Here is a 15427-nt window from a genome sequence, read left to right as displayed (position 1 = left end):
TTTTTTTTAGCAATGGAAATAAATTTTAAGAATTATTGTAAAAAAAATATTTTCCTTTAACTGGCAATTTTCATGTAAAACAAAGTTACACGAGCACCAAAAGATAGATAATTTTCTTGAATTTCTTGAATTTTATTTTTTTTGGACAACGGAAACAAATTTCATCTTCAATACTAGTAAAATCTATTCCTTTAATTGACAATTTTCATATAAAACAAAGTCAAACGAATAACAAAAAACACTTTTATTTCAACATTTTCAACGTGAAAAATTATACTAATCAAATACAATAATTTACAATTCCTAAGAAAACAATTTCTACACAATTCAATTCCCTGAAATTCATTTTCAATTCAATTCAATTCCAACTTTGCAATCAAACGAATCCTTACACAAAAAGAAATCACTTCCATCCGGTTTAAGAGTGCTAGTTAAACCAGCATTAACATTTGAAATGGTTAGTTTGACACAGGAAACTGTTTAAATATTTTAGTAAAACTTAGAAAAGGAGAGCAGATAGATGAGTCAAAATTAAAGTTACTGTAACAAATATTAATGTTACAATCGACAAAGTTACTGTAACAAATCTTTTATGCGCAGATGGTTTCAATTTTCCATCAAGGGATTTCAAATAGATTTGTTGCATCAAACGAAGATATATTTCAATATGGTATCTCCTCAAAATTTCTGAGGACAATATCAGAAAATATAAGCTTTCTAAGTCTTGGTTATAACATCCAAATGAAGGCTATCTTCAGTCTTCTGTGAACATAAGATCTGCAGTTTAACCTTTAAGAATCATATGAATTTAGTGCAAATCTGAAAAAGATGGCGACAGAGAGAAACTGAAAGTATTGCCTTATACAGAACCATAAGTTAGAAACATGAAGTTGTAGGATAGGCCTATTATAACATGATATTTGCGCTCGACTTGATAAATGTGACTAAAGAAGAAAAAGAAGTTAGAAGTTTATGTTTATCTGTTGGAAGATTTCACTTGGGCTCCTGCAAGGATATGACAGTTTCAAAGGCCCCGGCAAGTGCTTTCACCTTATTTTTCCTCTGCTCGCGAAGCAAGCTTGCAGTCTCCTCAATTACATCATTCGAAACAAGGGAATCCCTCTTCTTTTCGTTGTCTTCTTGTTTCAATTCCTCATTGTCAGTCTCCAGCTTCACTTCCTCAACCACTACTTTCATTTCTTGTTCCTCAGAATCAATACTTCCACTTCCATCCAATGCTTTTGCTCCTCCCATATCTTCAATTTCTGCTTTTGAATTATCTGCAAGAATTTCATCAGATTCTGTGTGATTGTTTTCATTTACAATGTCCTCTTCTAATTCCTGCTGATTTCCTGTGGTGGTTTCAATCTTTGGTTCGTCTTCTGGTAATTCTTTCATCTCTACTTCAAGGGAGACATCTGGCTGTTCTGGAACTGTGTACGACTCAATAGTCACAACATCCTCGTCCGGGATGTTCTCTGGTTCAGCCTGCCTTGTAATACTTATAGGTTTCTTATCTTCCACTGCTAAAATCTCAGGTCCCAACTCATGCATTGTCTCTTCATATTTAGCATCAGTAACTGAAGATTCTTGCTCATCTTGCGCTATTTCAACTTGTAATGTATCAGTTTTATCAGGACTAGTGACTTGTTCCTTCGTTATTGAACCGCTACTTGCAGTGTCTTGTTTCTTATTGCTATGGCTACCCTTCTTGGTAGCACTCAAAGGTCTAGCAATAAAAGAGCGTTTTCCGGCATCCTCTGTTGGCATCTTTAATAACTTATCCGTATGGATTTATGTGTAGTCGTGGTCGTTTCACTCAAAAGCGAGGAAGATCGAAGAGCCGGACTAGGCGAAACTAGTGTTTTTTGAGTACTGGATGGGGACGGAGGCATGTCGAAGGATTTTCTTCTTGCAAGGTTCGGCTTGTTGGCGTTGTCAGTCGAAGCAGGTTTCTTGCCAAGCTGTTTAGAAGCATCAAGACCTGAACTTATTGTAGGCTTGAGATAATTTGGAACTTGTTTATCTAATGCAGTTTATCGGAAGAGCTTGGTTTTGAGTTGGGAGTTTTTTTGGGGTATGAAGTGGAAATTCCCATTTTTTCCTTACCAGGAGCAGTCTCTCTAATTCTTGTTGCCATTTGTAAGTGAATGGCAGTTTCTTTATAGCCTGCGTTTAAAAAACATATTTGTAACATAAATAATTACATTTGGTTCGAATTCAAATCTCTCCTCACCCACAATCGCTAATGGCATGATCTTCTATGTCATATATTTTTTCATTTTGTCGAGTGATTTATGTTTTTACGTATAACATTCAGACAAAATGACTCTACCTATATACAGGGCCAGTCCTGTGATTGTCGGGGCCCGAGGCAAAGCATATAAATTAGGCCCCCTCCCCAAATCAACGTAAATGCAATGGTGTATTAAGCAACTTATTGCTAACTAAAAATTTAACATTAAAACAACAAACAGATATATTATATAAAAAATTTATATTATCAAATAACAAAATCAAAATATTTCAAATAATTAGTTAAATACTATTCGTTTTACTATTTTAGAAGCAAAAACATTAATAAAATCTGAATAGTTTAGCTGTTCAATTATTTCTTTCTCTATTGATAACATAGTCAATCCATTCTATCTTTCTTCTGACATAGTTGATATTATAGTAATCAATCATATAAGCCAACGAAACTGCAATTATATAAGCCGACAATGTTCCAAACATTTCCAATCTCTTAAATAACAAGTTAGGGAAAGCCACCGCTTACTTGAGAAGCAGAATTGCGGCGAAAACTGTGGAATCACACCCTCGAGAATTCCATCATCATAACTTATGAACCTGATACTAAAATTTAACATCAAACACCAATACTAAAAAATAGGCGCACATCTAGTCAAGCTTAGGGAAATAACAAATTTAATAAGAACTAATCACCATTAAAACACTTTCATCAACAAAATAAATTAATTCAAATTAGTATACTGGTTGTAAAAACTGAAGATATCTTTTCTTGAGTTTATTGACATAATAATATCTCAAGTTCTCAACTATATATTCTCACACCTTACCTATCAAACTAAGTTATTGAAATTAACTATAAACTATTTCATACATTAGTCATTACTTGAGATTTGAGAGTTCTTCATCTCAAACTTGTACAACAAATTATATATTAATCAATAATCATTAAACATAGTTGTAGCATTTTCAGGTCCTCGACTCCATCCTAGACTAGATAATAGTTAACCCATTAACATTAAAGTATTTAACAGTAACATAGAAAAAGAGCATTTTTAATTAAAGTCAAGTAATCAAAATTATAATAAGTAAAAGGTAACAGCCATGAATGAATAGTTGAATACTTAGTGCAAATGTAATCATATAACTCAAAAGGAATTAATAATCTTAACATACTAAACTAACAGCCAATTGCCAAGCACTTGCTTGCTAACAGAGGTGAACAGTAAACTATGCTCTGCAGCGGAATGGAACCAGTGTGAACTACGACGGTGTCCGACTCTGTAGACCGTGACTGATGACTCAAAGGAAGAGGAAATCTAGAAGTCGGAATGAGGAAGTCGAGAAGAGAGACAGAGGCGAACGACGATGCTACGAAGGGGACGAACTATTTAGACGAGCGTTTGGGAGAAAGGGATTTTTGATTGGGGATTGAGAAATTGGGAATTTTGGGTAAATGATGGATAATTGATTATGATTTATGGATGTATAAGTTGGGTAAATGGATTACTAAAGGTATTGGATTTGGGCTTGAAGTAGTGGGGTACTCTTCTTCATCGCTGGGTTTGGTTCAACTGAAAAAAAAAATCTTGGTTGAAAATGAGGCCCCCTTGGAATCTGGGCCTGAGGCGTAGGCCTCATTCACCTGGCCCCAGAATCGGGCCTGCCTATATATACTATGATGTTAGAGGAGACATCCCTATTTTCCCCTAAAAAAACGTTAAGACATTTAGTTACCCCTTTTTAACCATTTATGAATACGACAATGAATTATTAATTTGTCTATCGACTCTATGTAATTTTGTGTTTACATCTTATCAATTTTAATATTGCATTAAACACAAACCAAAAGGTTTATATAACGAGAAAATGAACTTTGAGAGAGAGAGAGAGAGAGAGAGAGAGATCACCTTGTATAAAGCAAAATGATGAAAGCTTATTTGCTTTGAAAGTTGATGAATGAGAAAATAAAAGATTATTAGTAGCCAAATATGGGTAAGTTATTCGTTATCTAAGCGGAAATTGTTAGATATTTTTCATCATTTTGCATGTATTTATTTTTGTTTTGCGAATGATTTGCCGCCCCAACTAGTGTTTGCTGCTGCGCAACGAGGATCGACCTGCCCGGTCAGGTCGCGGGAGTCGAGGGGCAGCGCCCCCCATGGGGGCTCAGGGGCAACGCCCTCAAAAGAGAATTTTATTTTCAGAAGGCTTTGAATAGGTGCATCTGTTCGTTTTTTAACAGTTACCTCCAGTAGATTTATGTAAAGATTTCAAGGGATACACCTATTCAAACGGTTGCCTTAATTTCTATAAATTCTGGGCGAATTCTCGTTTGCAAAACACATTAAAAAAAACTTATTCTTCTTTCTTTCTCTTGGCATCAATCAGTTATTTTCGAGTGTCTTCTTGGTTTGGTCAAATAGTCACAATTTGAATCAAACGTCTCCATTGTATCCTGAGAGAGATTTTCTATCATATCCTAATTGTGACTTTGTTGGATAGGGGAGAAACATCTCTTAAAAGATAACGTTTTTTCGTGCCTTGGAGTTCATTAAGTATTTAGATTTCCCTATATTTTTCACAACAGAAATGATGCACAGCCCAAGGCGCCAATTGGCTATTTCAAGCCACACATTTATATGTATACGTCGATTAACTTATTATGCCCCCTTTTGTAAGTATAAGTATTCACTACATTGAATTTGTTACTATAAGTCCAAAATGAATATCTAAAATACTGTATATATGCCTACTATATAAAAAGGCGAACGGGAAGTTACTGTAGTTAGCAACAGTGAATTCTTCCCATCATGGGAGTAAAAACGACGTCGTGTTTTCAACCATTTCTCCATTCTCACACACCAATTCATGTAATTATTATCTCCACTGCAATATTTCTCTATTTTCACACTTCACTTCACTTCATCCACACGGTCGGTGCAATAACTTTTCATTTCTTCTCCACCTTCCTTCTTCGTTCCTTTTCTTTTGCGTATTCGGTACCTTTTTTTTTTCTTATTTGGATTTTAGTAATTACAGGTGTTTGTTTTACTAAGTCTGATGGATTTTTTTGAACCCTTTTTGGATTTTTATTTTGGGTCTATTTTTTTTGTAACTTTCTATTACTTGATTGCAGGAATTCGTTGAAATTATAAGTGAAATTTTGAGTCTTTTTGATTGAAATACTAGGTGGGTGCTTTGGATTCTTGTAATCACATTATGTTTTAAGAATCCCATTTTTTTTGGTGATGAATGTGGGTGGTTGGAAATTGGGTTATTTGATGATTTTCTACGATGAAAAAAGAATGCTACAGTGTTTATATTTACTCATTATCTTGATGTTTGAGATGATTTTTTTTTTCAAAAATGGGAAAAGTCAAGATAGTGACTAAAATCGAGAGTCCTAATCCTATGTATTATTCTCTAACAAATGGAATTCAAATTTATTTAAATTCATTGAGCTATGACCAAAATAAAACTTACTAAAAAAAGGAAACAGCGCATAAAGGAAGCCTAAACGGAGCAATTTGCCCAAAATTGGCCCCACTTCAGCACCAAAGCTACTGAATTTTGTCAATTGACAATTTTCCAATTAAATTTGACTAAAATTTCATAAAAAATGAATAGCCTGAAAATTTTTCCAAAAATGGGGAAATTGGAGTTGTTAGCTTAAAGAAAGAAGAAAATTTTCTCCAAAAACTGTGCATGCTCTGTGCTGCATGGAGTGCACTCTCCGTTTGGACACTCTGTGCACGGATTGTTCACAAGGAGAGAACACTCCGTGCTCGGATTGTTCACACGAAGAGAACACTCCGTGACGGAGTGAACACACTGCAGCACGGAGAGTGAACACTCTGTGCTGCTGCACGGTTTCACTTCGTGCAGCATGGGTGTTCACTCCATGCAGCACGGAGAATGGGGAATACTAATACTAAACTTTTAATATTTTCCCAATTCAATTATTTGCTAGGAAATTCGGTGTTTTTATTATGTTTGTGAAATGTGTAGAACTTGTTTAATGAGAAATCAGCGGATTTGTACGCAAGTTTTAATCTTTATTTAATAATTCAGCTATCTCTTTACTCATATAGAATATTTTCATTTTGATCGAAAGCAATCAGTACAGTTTAATCAGTCTCTCTCTCTCTCTCTCTCTCTCTCTCTCTCTCTCTCTCTCTCTCTCTCTCTATTTTATAAGCCAAATCCGGTCGTTTTAGCTGGAATTGTGAAGTTTTCATAGTAATTATAGTTAGCTTCTTTGAGGAAATCAAAAGTGAAATTACTTTTTTACTATTTCTTAATCTTTTTTAGATTTATATATTTCGGAGAAATTGAATGTAATTGAAGCGGGGTGATCAATTGTAACGTTATGCTTTGTGAAATTCAAATTGAATTTTTTTTTATTTGATCTAATTTTAATTTCAAGGGGCTTAATTCCTTTCCTCAAATTGCATGTAATTCATTTCTTTGTAATATACAAGTATTTATATGTGATTCAAGTGCTATGGCAGTGAATAACTTATACTCCAGCAAATGATAATTTTGTTTTGGCTAACCAGAAAATTATTACATTATACTTGATAAATTTCACTAGATTAGGCCCCGTTTGGGAGAGATTTTGAAAATTGATTTTTTGACTGTTAGAAGAAAAGTGGGATCCACCTGTGAGAGAAGAAGTCTAAAATTACGGCTGACATGATGAAATAATGGTCAAAAAATCAATTTTTTACGGTAAAAATTCCTCCCTAACAGGCTGTAAGTCTCTCTTTTCAATTTTTGTCTAGAGTTTCCTTTCCCTGATTGCAATTATGTGAAATTTGAAGTATATCCATCTCTCAGTTGGCAAATTCTTATTCTTTCTCTTCGAGGGCACTATAATATGTTTTTAAATGCAAGCTAAGCAATGATGAAATATTGCTGTATAGGAATTTCAGGTTCTAGAGTTGACCTATTTTGCTACAGATTACTGTGATTGTAGTTACAATAATCTTCTTAAGTTCACCTGTTCGTATTCCCTATAAAAGTTGAACATATTTTTTTGGTTTTCTTTTAGCAGGGGAAGCTAATTTATTTCTGAAATTACTTTGCTGCTGTCTCTTGCAATATGATCAGGGCCGGCCCTGATAATCTTGAGGTCCTAAGCGACTAATTATTAGGAGGCCCTCGGCCTAAGCCACAATTTTGGAGCCGAGGCTAGGACAAATGTTGGAAAGAAGGAAGAAGTGAAGAACGAAAATATTTGAACTCTACAACTTAACATTTATACCTATTCAACAACAATCACAATGAACAATTGATACAAAAGTAATCAAACATCAAAGTCTAGAAGAACATCAAGTTATGAATATATTGAATTCTTAAAGTAAAATTAGAATGGAGAACACCACCCTTTTTGTGTATTCCATTAGAACGTAAAAATGAAAAATCTTGTTTATCGAAAACAATTCAGTAAGCCCATCGAGAATAGACATTCCGCACATGATAATTTATTGTCTCTACAACAGATCTCCTTAAATACTTCCATTATATAATAACTTAGAATGCCAGCAAGAATATTAGACAGCATAGTAGCTTGAGAAAAATTGATGGCAAATGCATAATCAATTGCCTCTAACCTGTTTTGTCATTTCTCTTTTCATTGTAGTGCATCTGAGTGTTCCCTCCACACACATTACCGAGCTTATCCTGGAACTGAATGACAAGTTGTGTGATATCCCCTTCCACAACCTCACAAGCCATTTCCTTGTTATTCAAATTCCCCAAATTCAACTCTTTTTTTGTTGGGAACCCTTCGGAATTTGGAGGCCCCAGGCCCAAGCCGCAATTTTGAGGCCCTAGGCCTCTGCCTTGGTGGCTTGGCCTTAGGGCCGGCCTTGAATATGATAGAAATTGTCGTATCTTTCAAAATGATGCTTTATTCATTTATAATTGCAACAAAGTTTATGCCTACCATCTAACAGTTTACTTTTCATTTGAAAAATAGATATCTTCAAATGCAGCATATAAGATGGTTTTCCTGGTAATTTAAATTTGGAAATGGGTATCTAATCTACTGAGTTTTGCTTTATATAATAGTGCATTAGAGAAAATTGTTCGTGTAATAAGAGATCTTCGTGGAGGAATGAAATGTTAGATGGGAAGAGTTGCCACTTTAAAAAAACATCATTAGTCTTGCTTCTCTACTCATCTTATCATTGATATCCATATCATCAACATGGTAATTTTTCATGAACTATTAAGGAGATCATTTTTGTGGCTTCTGTGGAGAAGTTCAAGATAAACTGATAGGTTTGAAATTTTTGGTACATGTCATAGGATTTTGGATGTCAATTTGGTAGAACTTGATCTCTTTCTTCCTCTGAATATTTATTTCTTTGGTGGATTTTAGTGTGTGAAACTTGCAAGCTGTTTGACTATGTAGGATTCTCACTTGGATCTTGGAGTGAATCTTTGGAAGAGCTCTAGGAGTGGGTAATAGATGGTCCGAATCCTCTACCCTTGTGGTATGGAATGGCAAGACATATCCATACGATTGAGTCCTTGGGTTTTCGAAATAGTGTAAAAAGAAGTGCTTCGAATCATTATATTTTATGATGATACGTGATTGTTGATGCACAAAAAATAGGCCATCAGAGGACTTCCTAAATAAGTAGATCCGCAAAGAAGACATCTCTTTATGAGCTGGGTACATAAAATGGAGACCTACTTGCATGTGCATCTTAAATGCCCGAAACACAGTGAAAGGAGAAGAAAACGGATACGTTGAGCACAATCATATGAAGTGCGTCAAAATTAGTTAATTAATATCAAATGCGTCAAATTATGCCAGCAAAACAATTGATGTAAGCTCATTCATTTCTTATTTACATATAATTTGTATTAATTTGGGAGTGATATAATATTTTTGTGAGGTTTTGAAAAGTATTAACATGTTGTAAATTTTTTGTTATATATCTAGAAATTGACATAAATATGTTGTCTTTTCTACATAATAATTTGTTTACTTTGAGCATCTTTTCTTCTATACAATTTGGTATTTTCAGTTAATTATATAAATTTTAAGCAACATTTCTAAATAACAATATTCAAAACTCTACAATTTATACACTAATAAAAATAGAATAAATACAAAACTCGTGCAATGCACGTGACAACGACTAGTTTAGATATAAAAATCATATTCACAATTAGTTAACTTTTGCTTCAGACCCACATTTTTTTAAGGGACAAAGTCAAAGTATTTTTTCTTTATCGACTTATTTCATATCATGGTTCAGTCGTTAAAAATCGGTGAGGTTTACTCTTCCTTTTCGAAATCCTTGTTTATGAAGATACGTGATATGCAAACTTACTCAATACTTAAAATTGAATAGTATGGAAATATATTCATTTTCTTTGCATTGATATGATCAATAATACTATCGGAATGAAATAAGAGATATAAAGAAAAAATAATCTGGAGTCGATTATTAACGAGTGGACCTTTTGTGTGTATATCTTCAAATATTTTGGAGATAAATGTCAATCGTAAAGTCTAAGACAAATCAGAAAACACTAGATCATCATGCATGACACAATAAACTGGACATATGTTTCCTTAAATGCCAATGCCGATTGATAATTGTAGTTTAAAAGATGCAGTATGATTTGTTTCTAAACTTCTATGTTTTCTATAGCAGACCGAAGGATGTGGCTTTTTTATGAGCATAAGATCCTTCTGAAGGACTACCGCCTCAACTTCTTCTTATGAGGTAAAACCTTCGTTCACAACAATCGTGCTTCCATTGCCTCGAATAACACCATCTACACTCATACGCGTTCAGTTTCAGATTCCAACATATTAACAAAACTTTAGACAGTTTCCATCTTTTTTCTTTCTTTCTTTCTTTTTTTTTTCCCCCCTGGTTCGCCACCGGGGTAAAAGTTTCCATCTTTGTTAGCAACAAGCTTGCTACAAGTTTTAGTTTGAGGACGATGTTGCATCAATCTTCATAGGTTAGGGACTACTTTGTAATTTCAGTAAACGCTTGCGCTAGCGCTTATCTAGGGTCGCTCTTCATCGGCCTCAGCCGACTATATATTAAAAAACCAAACTTTCTTTTTCTTCTATTCAATTCAGATTTCTCCATTTCTTTTCACGCTTTTCTTGAATCAAAACCAAAGAAAAGGAATAAGATGCCGGGGTTGACATGCAACGCCTGCAACAAAGAATTCCAGGACGACGCCGACCAAAAAATCCATTACAAATCCGAATGGCATCGCTATAACCTCAAACGCAAGGCGGGTTTTTTGAATCCTGGGCTCTTTTTTAATTTAATATTATGCTTTCTTTTTTTAGTTTTTGTGGGCACTCGATAATTCAGTTTATAATTTTGATCTAGTAGCGTTTTAAGAATTATTTAGCTATTGGGTTTCACCTTGGAAATTAGGCATTTATGTGAGTGGTAATTATTTTGCAGCTGCAGGAATGGAGTGTGGAGAGAAAAAACACTAGTGTGCAAGGGAAAATTAGTAGGTTTTGTAAATTTTTGTTTGCTACAGTGCATTCCTTTGAAACATTTGAGCGTCTTGAAAATTTATTGTTGGGAAATTTTATAATAGGTTAACAGTAGTTCTTTCTTTTCTGTCTATGTTTTGTTTCTTGGTGGGGGAGGGGAAGGCGAGGATTTTAACTTTATTATTTGTTTTATTTGTGGGAAAATATGAGGGAATTTATGTTGTAACATAAATAAAAATCAATGAAAATTAAACTCATTGATCCGGCAATTAACTTCTGATTTGAATCTCAACAGTATCCAAAACAGAAGCTTTAAATTTTTACTATTTTTAATTTGGATGATGTTTTGGTGAATGAGGTTTTAACACTACCAGAGGAGAATTTATTATTGGTGATGTTGGGATAATTTTTTTGCTTTCCCTGACCAACATACTTCTTTTCTTTTTCTTAATTATGTGTTCTTCTGTCTTTGCTGAGTGAAACTTGTTCTAGAATCTGTTATATTTGTAGCTTTATATCTGATGTTGAATATGCATTGGAGATGTCCTCGATCTTTATATATTTTTAGGAATTATGTATGTTAATGAGTTGTTTGGCACAATTCAATATATCACTTTTGAGATGCTGAATATTTCCTTCAATTTACAGGATATTACATTTTTATCAACTTATGTTCTTTTCTTGAATCAGGTTGCAGGTGTTCCAGGAGTAACTGAATCACTTTTTCTAGCAAGACAATCTGCTCTTGCAGAAGAGAAAAAGAAATTAGATGAAACCCCCTTGATGTATAGTTGTGGCCTTTGTGGAAAAGGATACAGAAGTTCCAAGGCTCATGCTCAGCACCTACAATCTAAAAGTCACTTGATGCGGGCTTCTGAAGGGACGAGCAACAATGAGGGGGCTACAATAATCAAGCCTCTTGCGCGTCGTGTTGCAAGAGAATCTCCACCTCATGTAGAGCAGGAAGTTGAAGAAAGTGAAGAGAGTGAATGGGAAGAGGTGGATGAAGAGGATGACTTAGTTGGAGAAGCCGCTGATTCTTTGACGCAATTAAAAGTAAATGAGCACAACTCTAATGACACTATGGATGCGGATGGCATGGACGATGATGAGGAATTGTTGGATGCCTCGTGTTGCTTCATGTGCGATTTACAACACGATACAATAGAGAGCTGCATGGTTCACATGCACAAACAGCACGGGTTCTTCATACCTGATGTTGAGTACTTGAAGGATCCTCGTGGGCTTCTAACATATCTTGGCCTTAAGGTAATAGCATTTTTTATATGCCAAACTGAAGTTTTTGTGATAAAGTATCTTCTTTTTTTATTCACCTTCCACGATTTCCCTTTTTTTTTTTTTTTCTACATAATGCATCAGGCTTCATTTCTTTCTGTTTAATTTTTTCAGGTCAAGAGAGATTTTATGTGTTTATACTGCAACGACAGATGTCATCCTTTCAGTAGCTTAGAGGCAGTTCGTAAGCATATGGAGGCAAAAAGTCATTGCAAAGTGCATTATGGGGATGGTGGTGAAGATGAAGAAGCAGAATTGGAGGAATTTTATGATTACAGTAGCAGGTTATTGATTTTTAGTTCTATCCCTATCTGATAATTCTGAGTGTGTGTTTCGCAAAGCTTTCAAGTGCTTATAAGCATGTTAAACATCATTTTTGACCACACAATTATCTACTTTTTAACCATGACTTTCTTGGAACACACTGCTTATTCTTTGTGCTTCTTTAATCAATTTTTATTAAAAAAATAAAAATAAACAAAACTAAATCGTTATGGTTGCCAGTGTGAAGTAACCTGGAGAGGTTTTTTCTTTTTGGTACAGTTATGTGGATACAGATGGGCAGCAGCTAATTGCAGTCGATGATACGAGCAACACTGTTGAACTTGGTAGTGGTGGCTCCGAGCTCGTTATAACCAGAAGAAATGATGGTGCAATATCGACCAGAATGCTTGGATCGAGGGAGTATTTGAGATACTACCGTCAGAAACTGCGTCCAACACCTGCAAATAATATTGCAATCGCTGCTGCACTAGCCTCAAGGTACATAATGGAGAACTTTGTTTCTCAAAAGAGCTTTGATTGTCTTATTAAGGCGCATAGTTTTCTTTCTTCTCTGGTGTGAGTCAACAAGATGTGTTTTCTTCTTCAGGTATAAGAGCATGGGTCTGGCAACCGTCCAGTCGAGGGAGCACATGGTTAGGTTGAAAGTAATGAAGGCGATGACTAAAACTGGGGTCGAGGCTATGCGCTCTAAGATTGGTATGAAGAGTAACGTTATCCGCAACCTTCCCAAGAATGTACCATATTAGTCTTTTTAGCATCTTGAGAAAACTTTTGGTATTTATATATTGTTTTGTTTTGTGTGGCCTTCTTTAGCTTTAAAATAATGGAAAAATTTTAAGACCGTCGAGATTTAAGTGCCCCTGTATTGAAAGTTTTGATATTAAGGATCTGCTTTATACTGCATAATTTGTACTACCTCCATCATGTGTGACTGAGTTGTTTCTGAACTTGAGCCTGTTGAGTAGAACTGTTTCATTTTACAACAAACAAGATGCATTTAGCCCGGATTGAGGTAGTCCGGCAGGTCTCGCAGAGCCTGGTTTTTAGGGTCGGATGTAGCCAAAAGTTGACCCGAACCCAAGCCGGCTAGCCTTTTCAAAACAATAAGCTCATCCTCTCTAGCTAGAGCCCTGTTTTGGATCGGATATAGCCAAAAATTGAACCAAACCCAAGCCAGCTAGCATGTTCAAAGCAAGAAACCCATCCTCCCAAGCTTCTGCAAGTTCAATGCGGTTCCAGATCCGGATCAGTTTGTGCGCACACGTACATGATAATTATACACGAAGAATAACAACACTAAGTTTCAATGAACTGTCGAATTCGACCTGATCATCTGAAAACCAAAAGCAGTCTCCCAACAAAATACAGTCACATGTAGAACAGGCCCCAAAGAGTAAATCCTTCTCCAGAAATGAAGAAAACAAGGGAGAGAACAGAACAAATGGTAAGTAGAAAAAGAGAAATCTTAGAAGATTCATCATCGTATACAACTTCAGCACCATAAACTTTTCTGCCATTCCTCGGCTACAGGCAGGGTCGGCTAGGCGACTAATCATTATGAAGCCTTTGAACGTAAATTTTTTACAAACGTAAGAATACTTTAAATGTTGAAATAAATAATATATTTATATTTTAGAAGATTGGGTACAATCTATAAGATAGAATTGTAAAAAATAAAATAAAAATTTCGACAACTCTAGAGATAAGGTTAACATAATATATAGCGAAATTATCCCGTTTGTAGAAAAACAAAAAAAAAATTATCACGTAAAATTACAAAATTTAGTGACTAGATTGCAAAATAGTAAGAAATATATAATTTTTAGATAATAATGTGATGAGTTATGATTATTTAGTGATTAAAAACGTAACTAGATTCTTATGTTTTGATTCAAAAACCTTTTAATAAATTCGAGATTTTGAGGGATTAAAGTAAAAAAATAAAAAAAATTTGCGGTCAATAATGTATTCGTACCAAATGTGTATTTATTAGAGTATCAAAATTATCCTATCAACATTGGAGTCATTCTGAAACTCTTGATAAATCACGAATTATGGACTCGAGAAAATGTTAATTTGGATAAAGCAAATTCAAGTTGTAACTCATTAAAATAACTACTTGATATGTAATATTAGTTTTTAAATTAAATCAGATTACCCTAACGACATTGAGCTCGTTTGATAGCTCAAAATTAATCATGTTTATTAAACTTGAGAAATATTAATTTGAATAAGATTGTATAAAGTTAGAATCAACAAAAAACATTGTAGTTAAATTAATTTTTATATCTATCTTTTAAATTTAGTTGGACTTCTTAAGTGAATTGTTTTTCATTTTGAGGCCCCCATATGATTTGAGGCCCTAGGCCATTGCCTTGTTAGCCATACCCCAGGGCTGGCCCTGGCTACAGGCTACTCTATTCTGTCACAAAGAATATACTAGATTGCTATCAGATGTGAACAACATTTACAAGGCTTCAAATAAATTCTATAAAGGATATTTGCTTATAATTTTGAAGTTCGATATTGAACCGTGAAATATGAAGTCGAAAAGGTGATACCTACAATGTCATTTAATATTATAAACCAGTTATTTATTATAACCAAAAGCCATTCAAAGTTACATAATACTGCAAAAAAGGAGAATGTAAGGCATCCTTGACATGGCCTACTGATTATCATAGAAGAGGAAGTCACGTTAGCCCATGTTTGACAACCATTATTTTCAAAGTCTTTTTTCTATGTACTCATCTTGAATTACACATTTACATAATAAAATATTTTGCAGTCAAAATTTTTCCCTACTCTCTAACCACATGTTCTCCTAAAATTATTATTCAAAACATTGTTTTTCATGAATAATAGCCATCAAATAGGGGCTTTATCTGTTCTTGAAAGTAAGTTTCTCAAGCTAGAAATCCTTGTCTGTAGTCAACGAGATCTTGAAAATATGATAATAACCAAGATCACATGAATACTTCCATATTTTAATCAGTTTCGTTAAGTTATAATGACCCTGTCAAGTAAAAAATATTACAGTATTTAGTGTGAATTAAAAAGGGAGGGGGGGGGGGGGGTAAGAAAAAGAAAAAAAAA

General features: G+C 34.4%; 2 protein-coding genes across 2 annotated transcripts; one reads left to right on the top strand and one right to left on the bottom strand.

Annotated features, from left to right (window-relative positions):
- Nucleotides 1–717: 717 nt before the first annotated feature.
- Nucleotides 718–1770, bottom strand: LOC111386690. Its single transcript, XM_023011154.1, has 3 exons — nt 998–1770; nt 866–944; nt 718–789 (listed from the first exon to the last, which is right to left on the bottom strand). The coding sequence occupies exons 1-3, from the start codon at nt 1768–1770 to the stop codon at nt 718–720; spliced, it is 924 nt and encodes a 307-aa protein (XP_022866922.1).
- Nucleotides 1771–10312: 8542 nt separating this feature from the next.
- LOC111386688 (cytoplasmic 60S subunit biogenesis factor REI1 homolog 1-like) lies at nt 10313–13252 on the top strand. Its single transcript, XM_023011152.1, has 5 exons — nt 10313–10533; nt 11441–12019; nt 12161–12330; nt 12590–12808; nt 12918–13252. The coding sequence occupies exons 1-5, from the start codon at nt 10429–10431 to the stop codon at nt 13075–13077; spliced, it is 1233 nt and encodes a 410-aa protein (XP_022866920.1). The 5' UTR covers nt 10313–10428; the 3' UTR covers nt 13078–13252.
- Nucleotides 13253–15427: the final 2175 nt, after the last annotated feature.

This window comes from Olea europaea, unplaced genomic scaffold (assembly GCF_002742605.1).
Source record: "Olea europaea var. sylvestris unplaced genomic scaffold, O_europaea_v1 scaffold3678, whole genome shotgun sequence".
Classification (NCBI taxonomy): Eukaryota; Viridiplantae; Streptophyta; class Magnoliopsida; order Lamiales; family Oleaceae; genus Olea; species Olea europaea.
Note: the sequence above shows the minus strand (reverse complement) of the source record. Positions and strands in the feature narration are given on the sequence as shown.

Excerpts from the sequence above, each read along its gene's own strand:
- LOC111386690 (XM_023011154.1), bottom strand. The coding sequence starts at position 1,770 with ATGCCAACAGAGGATGCCGGAAAACGCTCTTTTATTGCTAGACCTTTG. Across the intron at positions 945-997 it reads ATATCCTTGCAGGAGCCCAA|TCACATTTATCAAGTCGAGC; the intron begins GTGAAATCTTCC and ends TTTCTTCTTTAG. Across the intron at positions 790-865 it reads TGTTTCTAACTTATGGTTCT|GTTAAACTGCAGATCTTATG; the intron begins GTATAAGGCAAT and ends TGATTCTTAAAG.
- LOC111386688 (XM_023011152.1), top strand. The coding sequence starts at position 10,429 with ATGCCGGGGTTGACATGCAACGCCTGCAACAAAGAATTCCAGGACGAC. Across the intron at positions 10,534-11,440 it reads GCTATAACCTCAAACGCAAG|GTTGCAGGTGTTCCAGGAGT; the intron begins GCGGGTTTTTTG and ends TTCTTGAATCAG. Across the intron at positions 12,809-12,917 it reads GCTGCTGCACTAGCCTCAAG|GTATAAGAGCATGGGTCTGG; the intron begins GTACATAATGGA and ends TTTCTTCTTCAG.